This window comes from Cebus imitator, unplaced genomic scaffold, assembly GCF_001604975.1.
Source record: "Cebus imitator isolate Cc_AM_T3 unplaced genomic scaffold, Cebus_imitator-1.0 Scaffold52, whole genome shotgun sequence".
Taxonomy (NCBI): domain Eukaryota; kingdom Metazoa; phylum Chordata; class Mammalia; order Primates; family Cebidae; genus Cebus; species Cebus imitator.
Window position 1 is genome coordinate 1,431,875 of NW_016107367.1, and position 14,850 is coordinate 1,446,724.

Consider the following 14,850-nt stretch of genomic DNA (forward strand, 5'->3'; position numbering starts at 1 on the left):
AAAAAAAAAAAAAAAAAAAAAAAAAAAAATTTAGACTATGAACTGGGAGCCCAGGATGTTGAGGTGGCAATGAGCCGTGATTGTGCCACTGCACTCCTCCCTGGGCAACAGAGTAAGACCCTGTCTCAAAAAAAAACAAAACAAAACCCTCTCCCCACCAAAAAGAAACAAAAAAACCCCACCAAAACCACATACGCTCATACAGACCAACCAACCTAGCACCTGATTCCAGATAGGTCATTAACAAGCTGGAGAGCACAGACAAGTCATGGAGCCAGCAGTTCCATCAGCTGCGAACTGACGCATACGCCACCCAACGGGGATAACATACAACCAAAAAATGGTACCTGAAGTAAAAGATTCTACAAAAACGTCGCTAACATAAAATGGCTAGTTAAGTAATGAGCACCTGTTTTGTCACCATACTGTAAGTATACTATGAGGAAGATAATTTCCTACGGGCCAGGAACTTCAGAAAGATTTCTCTTTTTAAAATGAGAAGCTATAAGTTAACATTCCCTTTCCCACAGACTCTCCAATTCCTATCAAGGTAAGTTGTTAAATTCACAATATTTATGCTATAATTTGAGTAATGCTGTACTTTATTTATTTTAGAGATAGGACTCACTCTGTTGCCAAGGCTGAGGCAAAGTGGTGTGATCCTAGTTCACCATAGGGTCAAAATCCTGGGCTCGTGCAATCTTCTCAAGGAGCTGGCACTACAGGCATGTAACACCATGCCTGGCTTATCTTTAAATTTTCTGTGGATAGGGTCTTGCTATGTTGCCCAGGCTGGTCTTGAACTCCTGGCCTCAAGTGATCTTCCTGCCTTGGTCTCTCAAAGTGCTGGGATTACAGGTGTGAGCCACTGCACCTAGCTCAATGCTGTACTTTAACAACAAAAGTTTACAGCTAGCTGGGGTAGCTAAAACAAACAAACAAAATATATAGCTTCACATAAAAATGTTTCTATATTTGGCTGGACATGGTGCCTCACATCTGTAATGCCAGCACTTTGGGAGGCCAAGGTGGGCAGATCACTAGCCTGTCCAACATGGTGAAACCCTGTCTCTACTGAAAATACAAAAAATTAGCCAGGTGTGATGACACACGCCTGTAATTCCCAGCTACTCGGGAGGCTGAGGCAGGAGAATCGCTTGAACCCAGGAGGCAGAGGTTGTGGTGAGCTGAGATCACAAACTCCAGTCTGGGCAACAAGACGAAACTCAGTCTCAAAAAAAAAAAAAAAACAACCCAACACAAAAAAGCCAGGCATGGTGGCTCAGGCCTGTAATCCCAGCACTTTGGGAGGCTGATGGGGACAGATCACCTGACGTCAGGAGTTTGAGACCAGCCTGGCCAACATGGTGAAACCTTGTCTCTACTAAAAATACAAAAACTAGCCAGACATGGTGGCAGGAGCCTGTAATCCCAGCTACTCGGGAGGCAGAGGCAGGAGATTTGCTTGAACTCAGAACCTGGGGGGCGGAGGTTGCAGTGAGCTGAGATGGTGCTACTGCACTCCAGCCTGGGAAACAGAACAAGACTGCATCTCAAAAAAAAAGGGAGGGGGGGGACCCTTTTTCATTCTAAAAAAAAAATAAAAATAAGAATTAAAAAAATTAGAAAATGAATTTGGAGCCCAGAAAGTCAAGGTGGCAATGAGCCGAGATAGCGCCACTATACTCTAGCCTGGGCGACAGATCTGTCTCAATAAAAAAAGAAAGAAAGAAAGAAAAAAGTTTCCATATGCAATTACAAGTGTTTGGATACCTCCTTCCATTAAAAAAAAAAAGGGTGGGGGGAAGAAATAAAATAAATAAAAGTACTACTGTCTATTAAATAAATGTTTTCTATATTAATGCAAGCCTACCTTTCACTGTAATTAACGACTGGATACACACATTTGATTAAATGTACAAATGCCAATGCTAACTCATAAAAGCCACTGATTAGAAAGCCCTCCTACCAAAAGTCCTGGGTCTGTACTTACACCCAACGTGTCCCCGAGTAGCCAGGCTGCTAATAAGACAAATAGGCCGTATAGCATAGGATTGCATTAATTTTAAAATCTTTCCTTAGATTTTTGTAAGTGAAAAATAAATTACAGACAGGTTGAATTGGTAGAACTACTTCAAGGATTTTTATAAATACAGGAATGAGGTAGGATTTCAATTTTACATGGTCTCATTCCTTAGCCAAGTTTCAAAAGTGCAAGTCATTATGGAGCCAAGATTTGGATACCTGCATATTTGTTTTGCTGAAAGGATAAAGTGTTCCCATAAAAAAATACAGAGATTTATACTAGATAGTGTGCCACATCAATACAGTCCCCCCCACCCTAATAATTTTAGCAATGTTCAATTTTAAGATGCCTGGACAAAGCAAATTACTGGTGATCACTCTAGAAGCAAAACATAAAACTTAAATTTTTTTTTCCATAAAAAGAAATGGTGACCCATGGTAAAAAAAAAAAAAAAAAAAAAAAAAAAAAAAAAAAAAAAAAAAAAAAAAAAAAAAAAAAAAAAAAAAAAAAAATCTGACCCCAATACATAAACCATGCAATAAAAATGTCAAGGATTAGCCATGGTCAAGCTACCGAAAATACAGTAACTTTAAAAATGCAGATCAAAATGTATTTCAATAAAATGAATATGCATTGAAAAATGACCAGAAAGACACAGACCAAAAGGCTGACAGTGATTACATCTGGGTCAAAGAATTCCCAGTGACTTTTACTTCAGCTGTATACTGCATTTTCTACAATGACTACATATGTTCTTTGGGGAAAAAAAAAAAAAAGAGTAGATGAGTTAATTTTTTTTTTTAACTCTTTGTGGCTTCCATTCAGGAATAAATAACCCCAAACATCACAGTAAACAACCTTCAACAACATCAGTACTTTAAATATGCTCAGATGGTTTATTTGCCTTCAATATTCCATGTGGATATAAGAGAAAAAAAATTCTTTTACACTCTGCTAATCTCTGGCAGACACCAAGGCTACAGAGAAGCATCTTCTGAATAAGAATAGCCTTTGAGAGAAACAAGCTATCAGAAACACAGTTTGAGTTAAGGATGGGGCAGACAGTACAGGTCTTACTGACAGAACCAGACAGTTTTTTGAAATTATAAGAAGCTTGCTGGCAAACATTTTTAGACAATCTCCAAACCCTAGAGGCTAACCTTAACATTTACTTGGACATCATCCTTGGGTTCTTAGATGGACATGCCACACCCAAAGTGATTATAATGGGCTACAACGTGGTTGTAATCAATCAATGAGAAAGCCTGCCTGCAGGGAAGCCCCAGACTTAGTTGAATGTAGCCTTGCTGCTGGGCGGTCATTATTTGAAGAAACATTTGGAATATGCTAACTCTTGCCTCTTCCCCTCACAACTAGGTGCCTAACCTGAATCCTTCTTTTTTTTTTTAATCTGTAAAATTAGACTCAAATAGGGTTATCATCAGGATTATCGAAGCATTAAACAAATATAAGGTATGATCAGTGAAAACATGCAGTGGACGGGGAACTGAGATACAGTCCAGTCTCAGGACTAGGATTAGCTAGTGACCTTGGGTGAATCACTTAACCTGAGCCTCAGTTTCCTCACGCGTAAAATCGGGATACACCCGTTCAGCAAGGATGCTGTGAGAGCATCTACCTACAACAGTGATGCTCGTAGGCCCAGGACTGGCACCGTCGCTCTGTGGGCCTTGGTCTCCGGGTCCCCACAAGGCAGGACCGGGACACCGGCCCGCTCGGGCCCCCTCCGACACGCCAGACCCCCTCCCGAGCCAGAACTTCGGCTGCCCCCGGCTCCGCGGGTCTGCCCCCGACACATCCCTCCCGAAGTCCGCTTTGCCTGGACACAAATCGAAACCGAAAAGCTCATGTGACACTGGAGGCCGGGATGCGGCCTCGCCCGCGCTCAGCCCAGGGAGACGCTGTCTCCACCCAACTCGGCCATCTTGAGAGGCCCGAGCAGACAAAGCGACCCCATTGTTTTGGGTGACGGCAGACGGGGCCCCCTTTCCCCTCCTCGAGACCAGGAGGGGGGCGCGATGGGGGCTCCGGGCCGACTAGTGGGTGTGGCGAGGGCGAGCCCCGGGCGCCGCGCCGGCCTCCGCGGGGCGTCTGCGGCCCAGGGGACCTGGCCGGCTGGGCTCAGCCTACGCCGAGGTCATCTGCAGCTGCCGGGCTCCTCCCATCCCGGGGACATCTGCGGCCCCGGAGGACCTGCAGGCCCTGCCCTCCGCGGGGCTTGGCCCTGGGGACCCTCCGACCCCGCCCTGGCGGCCCCGCACCTTTGAGGGTGGAGCGCTCCACCAGCACCGTGTGGACCTGCGGGTCGGAGAGGAACTTGCGCATCTGCTCCAGGGCGCTCTTCTCCTCCAGCGCCGCCTCCAGCGCGGCCGGCGCCTCGCCGCCATCCTCCAGCAGCAGCGGCACCAGCTTGCGCAGGTGCTTCTGCAGCACCGACACGTCCGCCACGTTCTGCACCGCCGACACCTCCAGGCCGGCCGAGCCGTCCTCGCCGCCGCCGCCCCCGGGCTCCGACATGGCGCCGCGCTCGGGACCCTCCAGGAGCGATGAGAAGGCGACCGCGACTCCGCGAGACAGCGAGCTAGTGACAGAAACGGACGCCGGAAGCTGGACGGTCCGCTAGCCCACCGCCGACTGAGAGCGGGAGCCGACTCCGCCCTAAAGTCAGTCACCGCCCGCCGGCCCCGCCCCGGCCCGCCTCGCCCCGCCCCGCCCCGCCCCGCCCCGCCCCGCCCGCGGCCGCAGCCACCCGCGCCCGCTTGCGGCCTCGGCGTCACGGCGGCGCGCGTGCGTGGGAGAAGGCTCGGCATCGCCGTCGCGCGGCCTTCTGGGACTTGTAGTCTCGGCGCTGGGCGGGGCCCGCAGCCTCTGCCCCGCTAGTGCTGAAGATGCGAACCTGGCTGGGCGGCGTCCTGGCTCTGCGCCCGGGCTCGGCGCGGGTGGTCAGGGGCCGCGTCTGTCTTCTTCACTGCTGTGGAGACAGCGAATAGCACACAGCCCGAGAAACTTTATAGTGAATAAGTGATGTTTTGGGCGAGAGCTAACGTTTAGTGAGCGCTTAGCCTGCGCCCGGCGTCGTTCTAAGCTCTTAACCTCTCATTGAATGTTCTCATTGAATGAATGAATGAATGATGCATATCAGGTACCAAAATACAGGCACGACAGATGTGTTATTAGATATAGACAGGGGAATTGAGGATGCTTTCCAGAGGGGGAGGAGATGACAGGCGTGCTCAGAGGGTCCCCTTGCCAGGCTGGAAAGGGACAGGTCGGGAGGGGACCTTCAGGGCAGTATAAGGTTAAGCCAGGAATGACACCTTCACTGTAGGTAAAGTCAAGCTGTGATGGGATCTGGTTCCTAATGACAAAAATCACCGTCTTCAAGGACGCTGAGGGTACCAAGAGGGAGACCTACTGAGGGCAGCAGTGGTGCTCCTCCAGCCTCCCAGAGCCGGCATTGTCATTCTGTGAGCCTCAGTATCTGGGTCTGTACAAGGCAGGGACTGGGTTGCCTGCCCACAAAGTTTCCCCTTAGTTCTGACCCACCACAACCTCCTCCCCTACACCATGACTATATAAGGGCCAGCTGGGTGCAGTGGCTCATACCTGTAATCCTAGCATTTTGGGAGGCTGCGATGGGAGGATTGCTTGAGGCCAGAAGTTCAAGACCAGTCTGGTCAGCAATAAGCGAGACTTCATCTCTGTGTATATTTAAAAATTTAAAATTTTGTAAAATAATAAAAGAAACAGAATTCAGGATGCTCATGTTTGTACTTTAGACGTCGTAGGTTCTTCTAAGGGGTAGTAATTGGCCTTTGAAAGTTCACATTCATAACTTCTTTCTTAAATTGGGTGGAGAGAGGGAAGCCAATGGCTTTTTTTTTTTTTTTTTAACATCAAAGTGCACTGTCAGAGTGCTAAGTCCTGATTGGTGGAATGGTGATGGTATGATTTGATTCTCCCAAATCATCTTTGAAAAACTGTGAACATGCAATAAGCTTATTCCTTGCCTAATTACTGGTTGCTGGGTCCCAGGGGGTTGCTGGAACATGGAGACTAATCAGATGATTCTTGTCTTTAAGGAGCATGTGGAAGAGGGGACAGATCAATACCCCATCTTCCTGCCCTCCATCAGTCCACCCTGGTATGATGTGCCCAAGCAGTTCTGAATAATCTTCCCGGAAAAAAAATAAAGCAACTGCAATGAGTTTGTGCAATGATCCTAACAGTAATGAATAATAATAACACACCACTGACAGCGAGCGCTGAGCGCTCATGGCGTGCAAGGCACCATGCAGAGGGTTTCCCTCACATGTCCTTTAAGGATAGAAAGAGGGACAAAGAGGAAATTCTGTTAGGTGCAGGTCAGTGAACTCTGAATAGGTCATGTACCAGCTGAGACTCAGAAACCTGCAGGGATCTGGCTGATGGGCAGGATGCATGCCGGCTGCACCGTGAGTCAGCACCAGGCTGGGAGTCGCAGCCACTCGGGATCCAAGGGACTCAAACATCTGCACCCTGGCCCCAGGCCAAGAGAACAAGCTGCAGCGGCCCTGTAGGGTAGGCTCAAAATGAAACAACTTTGTTATTTCTTAGTGGATGGGAACTGAAGGAACCTGAACAACCAGTGCACAAGGATTCGTAAATGGACCAAACGTGCTTGCTTTCTGTTCTGGAAAGATGTGTGTTCTATTTAATATATAATGAGAAGAGTGGTCACCGCTGACTGTGTGCTGAGTGCTTTAAGTGCATTACCTGGGTGGCTGGCTGCGCTGCGCCAGGGCTCAAGGGTGAGGGGAGCTTCTTTCAAGGTGCCCTTTCTGCCTTCTGGCACAGGACTGACTCCGGCACACTCCCAGCTGACCCTGGTGGGGGTAGGGCCCTTCACCCAAACCTGGTTTCTCCCACCTCTTGTTCTGGTGCCTCAGCTTTTTCCTGTTTGTGGTAAAATCTGCTTGGACAGACTCTGGGCAGGGAAGGGGGCCGGGCAAGCTGGAGAAAGAATTTGTTCTGGGTGGATGTGAGATGATGGTGGCTGGCAGGGCACTCATATCCGATCGGAAATCCGTGACGTACTGTCTCATGGATGAGATCCTGTCCCTTCCCACCCTTCCCTTAAAAATACCATACACAGGGTCTCCTCACGCCCAAGTCCCAAGTTGGATGCCCAGTCTCATATCATCCTTCCCCTCCCTCTCCCAACCCTCAGGCAGCACCAGCCCCTCAGAGGAACCCCTGCTGGCCCAGCACTTTTGGGCTCTGTGCCCAGGATCCCCCTCCGCTCCCTGAAAACTCCATGCTGGGCCAGGTGTGGTGGTGCACACCCTTGGTCCCCCCTACTCAAACAGCTGAGGTGGAGGTCGAGGCTGCAGTGAGCTGTGTTCTTGCTACTGCACTCCTGCCTGGGCGACACAGTGAGACCCCGCCACTAATAATAATAATAATAATAATAATAATAATAAATTTTAAAGAAGAACTTCCATCTTGGGTTCATTCATTCTTTCATTCATTCATCCCCACTTATGAGAGCAGGAAGTTCAAAGCTTCTCGGGATTCTCAGTGCCAGCAGGGCCTGGACCAAAGCACGGGCTTGGTTGGAGGGAGTGAAACCAATGCCTTACCCCGAGGAAGGGGCGCCGCGGTGGCTGTGGGGACTTGGGGTGCGCCGTGGACCAGGACCTTCCTGGCCCCATCTCTGGAGCTGTCAGGGTGCTGCTGGAGGGCAGGGCTGGACTTCACAGGGTTGGAAAGGCTACAGGACGCTTTCTGATGCAGCTCATTCCGGGACCCACGCCCTTTCTGTCTTGATGCTTTGTCAGGTGAGCCTCAGGGTGAGGCTTTAGCCACTTGCAGTTCCTGGAGGCTTTGACCCCAGCAGGTTGGCGTTTGAGGCACATGGTGAGAACAGAACAGTCTCTTGTCGCCGTCTAGTGGCAGAGGAGGACACGTCACATGGAATTTTTTTCTGCTTACTGGGGGCCCCCCTCCCCATCCTGCTGCCCATCCATCCTGGTGACGCCATGAGGCTCACCTTCCCAAGGTCACCTGGATTGCTTATCCAAGGTCACCGAACAAGTAATGACAATGACCAGAAGGAAAATGCCAGCCTGCACCCCACTGCCCACAGGGAAGACATTAGTGAAGCTTGTCTCTGCCTGGGCAGACAATTCCCATCTGGCTCTCCTGATCCCCTGGATTAACCCAGGCTGCCTACAGACCCTCAAAACCTCTGACACCGCTCTGGCCCTTCCCTCTGGCGATGTGTGGCCCCTTCTCTTACCAAAGCCTATCAGTGTCCCCAGCCAGGGGCACTACTCCCTGGGGTGTGCTGGGCCCCATCTCCTCTCAGGGTGTCACCTCTGAAATTCTCCCCTCGCTCCCAGATGTTCTCTCTCCCTCCCAGATTGACTCCACTGATGTCCAAGCTATTCTATCCCTTCTTTAAAATGGAAAAAAGGAAGCCCTTCTGTAGCCCACTGCCAGCACCTCTCCACCGCCTCGCTGCCCTTTCCAGCAAAACTCCTTGAGAATAAGCATAGGTGGGCTTGCCCTTCCCACCCCATCCCCACATTCCTGGGCAGGCACTCTAGGCAAGGTCATCAGTGGCTTCCACGTGGCCAAATCCAGGGACCAGTCCTCATCTTGCTTGACCCGTGGACACATCGATGCGGCCGCACGCCCTCCTTCTCTGAACACCGGCTTCCCCTGGCCTCCGGCAGCCACGCTCTCCAGATCCTCCTCATCACCAAGGTTCCTTCTCAGTCTCCTCTGCTGGACCCCGCTCTTCCCCACCTCTAAAGGTTGAAGGGCTCCAGGCCTGGCCCTCAGGCTGCTTTATGTTCTATCAACATGCCCTCCCCAGGGCTCCTCTAGCCTTGGATTTTCTGTTTTCTTTTTTTTTTTTTGAGACAGGATCTTACTCTGTCACTCAAGTTCGAGTGCAGTGGCACGATCATGGCTCACTGCAGCCTGGACCGCCCTCTCGGCCTCAGGCGATCCTCCCACCTCAGCCTCCTGAGTAGCTGGGACTACAGTCACAGGCCACCACACCTAGGCAATTTTTGTTTGTTTGTTGTTATTTTTTGTAGAGATGAGGTTCTGCCATGTTGCTCAGGCTGGTCTCAAACTCCTGGGCTCGAGGATCCTCCTGCCTCAGCCTCCCAGAGTGCTGGGATTACAAGCATGAGCCTCTACATCCGGCCAAGGCTTCCTTGGATTTTCAGTACAGCTATGCCTTGACTCCCAACCTTAGAAGGCAGTGTTCTGCTGTTGGTGGTGGAGTGTTCTAAGAAATGTCAATTAGGCCATGTTGGTTGAAAGTGTTGAAGTCTTCTCTGTCCTTATTGGCTGGGCATGGTGGCTCACGCCTGCAGCCCCAGCCCTTTGGGAGGCTGAGGCAGGAGGACTGCTTGAGACTAGAAGTGTGAGGTTACAGTGAGTCAAGATTGCACCACTGCACTCCAGTCTGGGTGACAGAGACTCTGTCTCTTATTTTTTTTAAAAATAGTAAACTAGGGCCGGGCGCGGTGGCTCAAGCCTGTAATCCCAGCACTTTGGGAGGCCGAGGCGGGTGGATCACGAGGTCAAGAGATCGAGACCGTCCTGGTCAACATGGTGAAACCCCATCTCTACTAAAAACTACAAAAAATTAGCTGGGCATGGTGGTGCGTGCCTGTAATCCCAGCTACTCAGGAGGCTGAGGCAGGAGAATTGCCTGAACCCAGGAGGCGGAGGTTGCGGTGAGCCGAGATCGCGCCATTGCACTCCAGCCTGGGTAATAAGAGCGAAACTCCGTCTCAAAAAAAAAAAAAAAAAAAATAGTAAACTAAATATTGATTTAGTACATTCTAACTTAAAACATTAGAAACACTGATAATTTCTGTTTTTTTGAGACAAGGCCTCAGTCTGCCATCCAGGCTGGAGTGCAGTGGCAGGACCTTGGCTCATGGCAACCTTTGCCTCCCAGGTTCAAGTGATTGTCCTGCCTCAGCAGGGATTATCACTTGAGTAGCTGGGATTACAGATGTGCGCCACCATGCCTGACTAATTTTTTTTAAATATTTTTAGGAGAGAGAGTGTTTCACCATGTTGGCCAAGCTGGTTTCGAACTCCTGACCTCAAGTGATCCACCTGCCTTGGCCTCCCACAGTGTTGGAATTACAGGCGGGAGTCACCAAGCCTGGCCCAGGCTGAGCATCTTCTCTGGGCCCTGGGGAGTTGCCATGCTCCTTTCTAGTTGGATCAGCTTCCAACATTACATCCTTTGCACTTGCAGTGTTGCAAGATATCTTCCAGAGTTCCTTTCACGTGAGGTTTCTTGCTGGTATCACACCCCCTGGAACATCGTCATCCTTCTTATTTATGTGGACAGGCCGCCCTCTGGCTGCACTGCTGGAGCCCCTGGTCAGTGGCAGCGTCCACGTTCCCTCCCATGGCTGTTTCCTCTATGACCGCACTTATATTTGCTTGGAATGTCCCCTCCAGGGTTATCACATTTTATTTCTTTATCGCACATTCATCTCTGTGGGTCAATGATGTGAGTGACCCACAGTCATGAGCATGACACGCTTCTGTCATTTATGATGTAGTGATTTGTGGACTGAAGAGCTGCAGCAAAGCTGGTGCTTTATTCAATTACTCATGGGTAATTTACCACGGTAACTGGGACTTCAACTGTGTTGTTTGGAGACTGGTGTTATTGAACTGAGCTGTGGTAAGGAAAACTTGTGCGTATAGATGGGAGCCTTGCAAAGCTGGGCCTGTCTATACTGACTGACTTTTTCCCTCCATTTCACCTTTTCTCCCTGTTCATGCAGGAGCCTACCCTGGTCTGTTGTTCTAGGACTGAAAGTAGAAGGTACCTCTCGGTCTTTTAGGCTTTTGGTTTTCTTCCCCTAAAGTCCAAGTCCTCGAGAGGGGAGAAAGGGGAAAGTTCGAATCTCCCATGTAGGTAGAGCGTGCCGGAGAAGCAGGAGGTGACGGGGCCGCAGGAGGACTCTCCAGGCTGGGGTGAGGAGAGGCAGGTGAGCGGGTCTGCTACCCACTGGCCCCTAGAGAGCAGTGCTGGGGAAGTGGGAGCTGGCACTCGGGTGACAGAACCCCAGGCAGGCTGGCCGAAGAGGCCCTCCTCCCCACTGAGGCCAGGAGCAGCAGGAGCGGTGTGGGACCAGGGTGCCAGAGTACCTCGTGTGAGATGAAGCAGCAGCACAAGAAGCCTGCGTGCCCATTTCTGCTTGCCAACATAATTTCACAAAGCCCTGCCTCTGTGACCACGTGCAGCTCTCTGGAAAGATGCTCTGAAGACATAATGGGACAGAGCACACAGCCTACGTGTCTTGCTTAAGTCAATATGTTCCTTCAAAGATAAATGACCCTAGCCTTGTCTTCTCCTACACATAAGACAGGGTTAGTGGTGATTATAACCCGATGTGATCATAACTCTACAATCTGTAACCAGACGTACTCTTTATTTATTTTTATATTTTTTGAGACAGAATTTTACTCTGTCACCCAGGCTGGAGTGCAGTCATGCAATCTCAGCTCATTGCAACCTCCATCTCCCAGATTCAAGCAATCCTCCTGCCTCAGCCTCCTGAGTAGCTGGGTCTATGGTGTGTGCCACCACAGCCTGCTAATGTATTTTTGTTTTTGAGACAGAGTTTCACTCTTTCACCCAGGCCGAAGTGCAGTGGTGTGATCTTGGCTCACTGCAACCTCCACCTTCTGGTTTCAGGTGACTCTCCTGCCTCAGCCTCCTGAGTAGCTGGGATTACAGGTGCCTGCCACCACGCCCGGCTAATTTTTGTATTTTTAGTAGAGACAGGGTTTCACCATATGGGCCAGGCTGATTTCGAACTCCTGACCTTGTGATCTGCCCACCTGGGCCTCTCAAAGTGCTGGGATTACAGGCATGAGCCACTGAGCTCGGCCTAATTTTTGTATTTTTAGTAGAGACAGGGTTTCACCATGTTGGCCAGGCTGGTCTTGAACTCCTGACTTCAAGTGATCTACCTGCCTCAGCCTCTCAAAGTTCTGGGATTCCAAGTGTGAGCCGCTGCGCCTGGCTTATAACCAGATGTACTCTTGTGCCCAGACTTTGATGTGATTTTTGCATGCACTAAATCTCCACTACCTGGATATAAGCTATGACCTGAAACGACGTTCTGGAGCATTCTGACAAAACCTCTCTCAAAGACTTCTCCTGGCCTGTACTCGTCAGCCTCCCGGCTTCAGTAAGACTTCTGAATAAAATTAACTTTGTTTAAAAGCTTGGGCTTTTAAACAAAGGCACAATGGCTTAGGCCTGTAATCCTAGCAACTTAGGGAGGCTGAGGAGAGAGAGTCCCTTGAGACCAGTTGGGGCAACAAAGTGAAACCCCGTCTCTACAAAAAAATTAGCTGGGCACATGGCTGGGCGCGGTGGCCCGCGCCTGTAATCCCGGCACTTTGGGAGGTCAAGGCAGGTGAACCTGAGGTTGGGAGTTCGAGACCAGCCTGACCAACATGGAGAAACCCCGTCTCTACGAAAAATACAAAATTAGCTGGGTGTGGTGGTGCATGCCTGTAATCCCGGCTACTCCAGAGGCTGAGGCAGGAGAATCACTTGAACCAGGGAGGTGGAGGTTGTCGTGAGCTGAGATTGCACCATTGCACTCCGGCCTGGGCAACAAGAGGGAAGCTTTGTCTTAAAAAAAAAAATTAGCTGGACATGGTGGCAAGGGCCTGTGGTCCCAGCCACCTGGGAGGCTGAGCTGGGAGGACTGCTTGGGCACTGAGAGGTCAAGGCTTCAGTGAGCCCTGATCACACCACACCAGCCCAGGTGACAGAGTGAGACCCTGTCTCAAAAGAAGAAAGACAAAAAAAGGCTTGATGCTTTTCTTGCACGGATACTGGTGTGACAGATGGCATGGGCCGGCACGTTCTTCCTAACAGGGCCTGTCCCTGCTGCACTTGAGCTGACTCAGGAAGGGGCAGAACCCTGAAACTGAATCCTGGGATGTGCCAGCCTGGACTCGTGGAACCGTGGACTGGGAGCGTGGTCGGACACCGGCCTGTTGCACACTCTGGACAGAGGATTAGCGGGCACGCCCATTACTGGAGGGAGAGGCCTGCGTCCTCACCATGCACCCGCCGGCAGCTTCTGGCAGTTTCTAACGGCTTCCTCCAGTGCCCCCAGCTCCACCAGATGGGTTAACTCTGCAATGTGAAGAAGGGCAGGGAACAGCTTTGGAAAAGGCAGTCGGTAGCTTGCTGAAGTCTCAAAGATAGCAGGAGACGGAAGAGGGTTCGAACCCAGAAGCTGACTGGGTCTAGAGCCTTTGAGCCACCAGGGGGCATGGGCCGGGTCCTCTCCTTCCATTTTCCCCGTGCTGACGGGCTGGGAATCCTCTAGCGCGCCTTCCCTCTCTCCTGAACCTCCACGAGCGCAGCAGCTTCCAGTGCAGAGGGCTGGGATGCTGAGAGCTCGCCCAGGACCCCCACCAGCGCTCGGTGCCCGCGGCTGCCGCTGTCCTGGCACAAGGGGCTGGGCCCTGCGCGGAGCTGGCGCTAGCAGGTATTAACTAGCCACTTCCTTTAATTCCATAAGACCTTTCCACCCAGGACTGCTGGAGAGGCAGCAGCAGAATCTCCTCCATCTGCCTGGCCAGCTGGGCCAGGAGGGAGGCCTGGAACCACCCAGAGACAGCTTGTCCAACTTGCGGCTTGCATGCGGCCCAACACAAATTGTAAACTTTTAAAAAACGTGAGCATACAACTAACAAAGGATGTGAAGGAACTCTTCAAAGAGAACTACAAATCACTGCTCAAGGAAATAAGGGAGGACACAAGCAGATGGAAAAACATTCCATGCTCATGGTTAGGAAGAATCAATATCTCGAAAATGGCCATACTGCCCAAAGTAATTTGTACATTCAACACTATCCTCATCAAGCTACCATCAACCTTCTTCATGTAACTGGAAAAAACCACTTTAAACTTCATATGGAACCAAAAGACAGCCTGTATAGCCAAGAAAATCTTAAGCAAAAAGAACAAAGCTGGAGGCGTCATGCTACGTGACTTCAAACTATACTACAAGGCGACAGTAATCAAACAGCATGGTACTGGTACCAAAACAGAGCTATAGACTAATGGAACAGAACAGAGGCTTTGGAAGTAATGCCATACATCTAAAACCATCCGATATTTGACAAACCTGACAAAAACAAGCACTGGGGAAAGGATTCCCTGTTTAATAAATGGTGTTGAGCAAACTGGTTAGCCATGGGCAGAAAGCTGAAACTAGACCGCTTCCTTACACTAAAATTAACTCCAGGTGGATTAAAGGTTTAAACACAAGACCTAACACCATAAAAACCCTAGAAGAAAACCTAGACAAAATCATTCAGGACATAGGTGTAGGCAAGGACTTCATGACTAAAACACCAAAAGCAATGGCAACAAAGACCAAAATAGACAAATGGGATCTAATTAAACTTAAGAGCTTCTGCACAGCAAAAGAAACAATCATTAGAGTTAACCGGCCACCAACAGAATGGGAAAAAATTTTTGCAATCTACCCATCTGACAAAGGACTTACATCCAAAATCTACAAAGAACCAAAGCAGATTTACAAGAAAAAAAAAACAAAACCATTCAAAAGTGGATGAAGGATATGAACAGACACTTTTCAAAAGAAGAGATTTATGAGGCCAACGAACATATGAAAAAATGCTCATCATCACTGGTCATTAGAGAAATGCAAATCAAAACCACATTGAGATACCATCTCACGCCAGTTAGAATGGCGATCATTAAAAAA

General features: G+C 49.9%; 1 protein-coding gene and 1 long non-coding RNA gene across 2 annotated transcripts in view; one reads left to right on the forward strand and one right to left on the reverse strand.

The window, feature by feature from the left end:
* DYNC1H1 (dynein cytoplasmic 1 heavy chain 1) overlaps window positions 1-4,718 on the reverse strand; it is an 88,130-nt gene extending 83,412 nt beyond the window's left edge. The window contains exon 1 of the mRNA XM_017528090.1: window positions 4,309-4,718. Within this exon, the coding sequence (XP_017383579.1) occupies window positions 4,309-4,564 (256 nt within the window). The 5' untranslated portion in view covers window positions 4,565-4,718. The remainder of the gene's footprint in view (window positions 1-4,308) is intronic.
* Window positions 4,625-6,721, forward strand: LOC119471149. The gene is made up of 2 exons (XR_005200152.1): window positions 4,625-4,710; window positions 6,130-6,721. It is a non-coding gene; the product is annotated as an uncharacterized LOC119471149 (long non-coding RNA).
* Window positions 6,722-14,850: the final 8,129 nt, after the last annotated feature.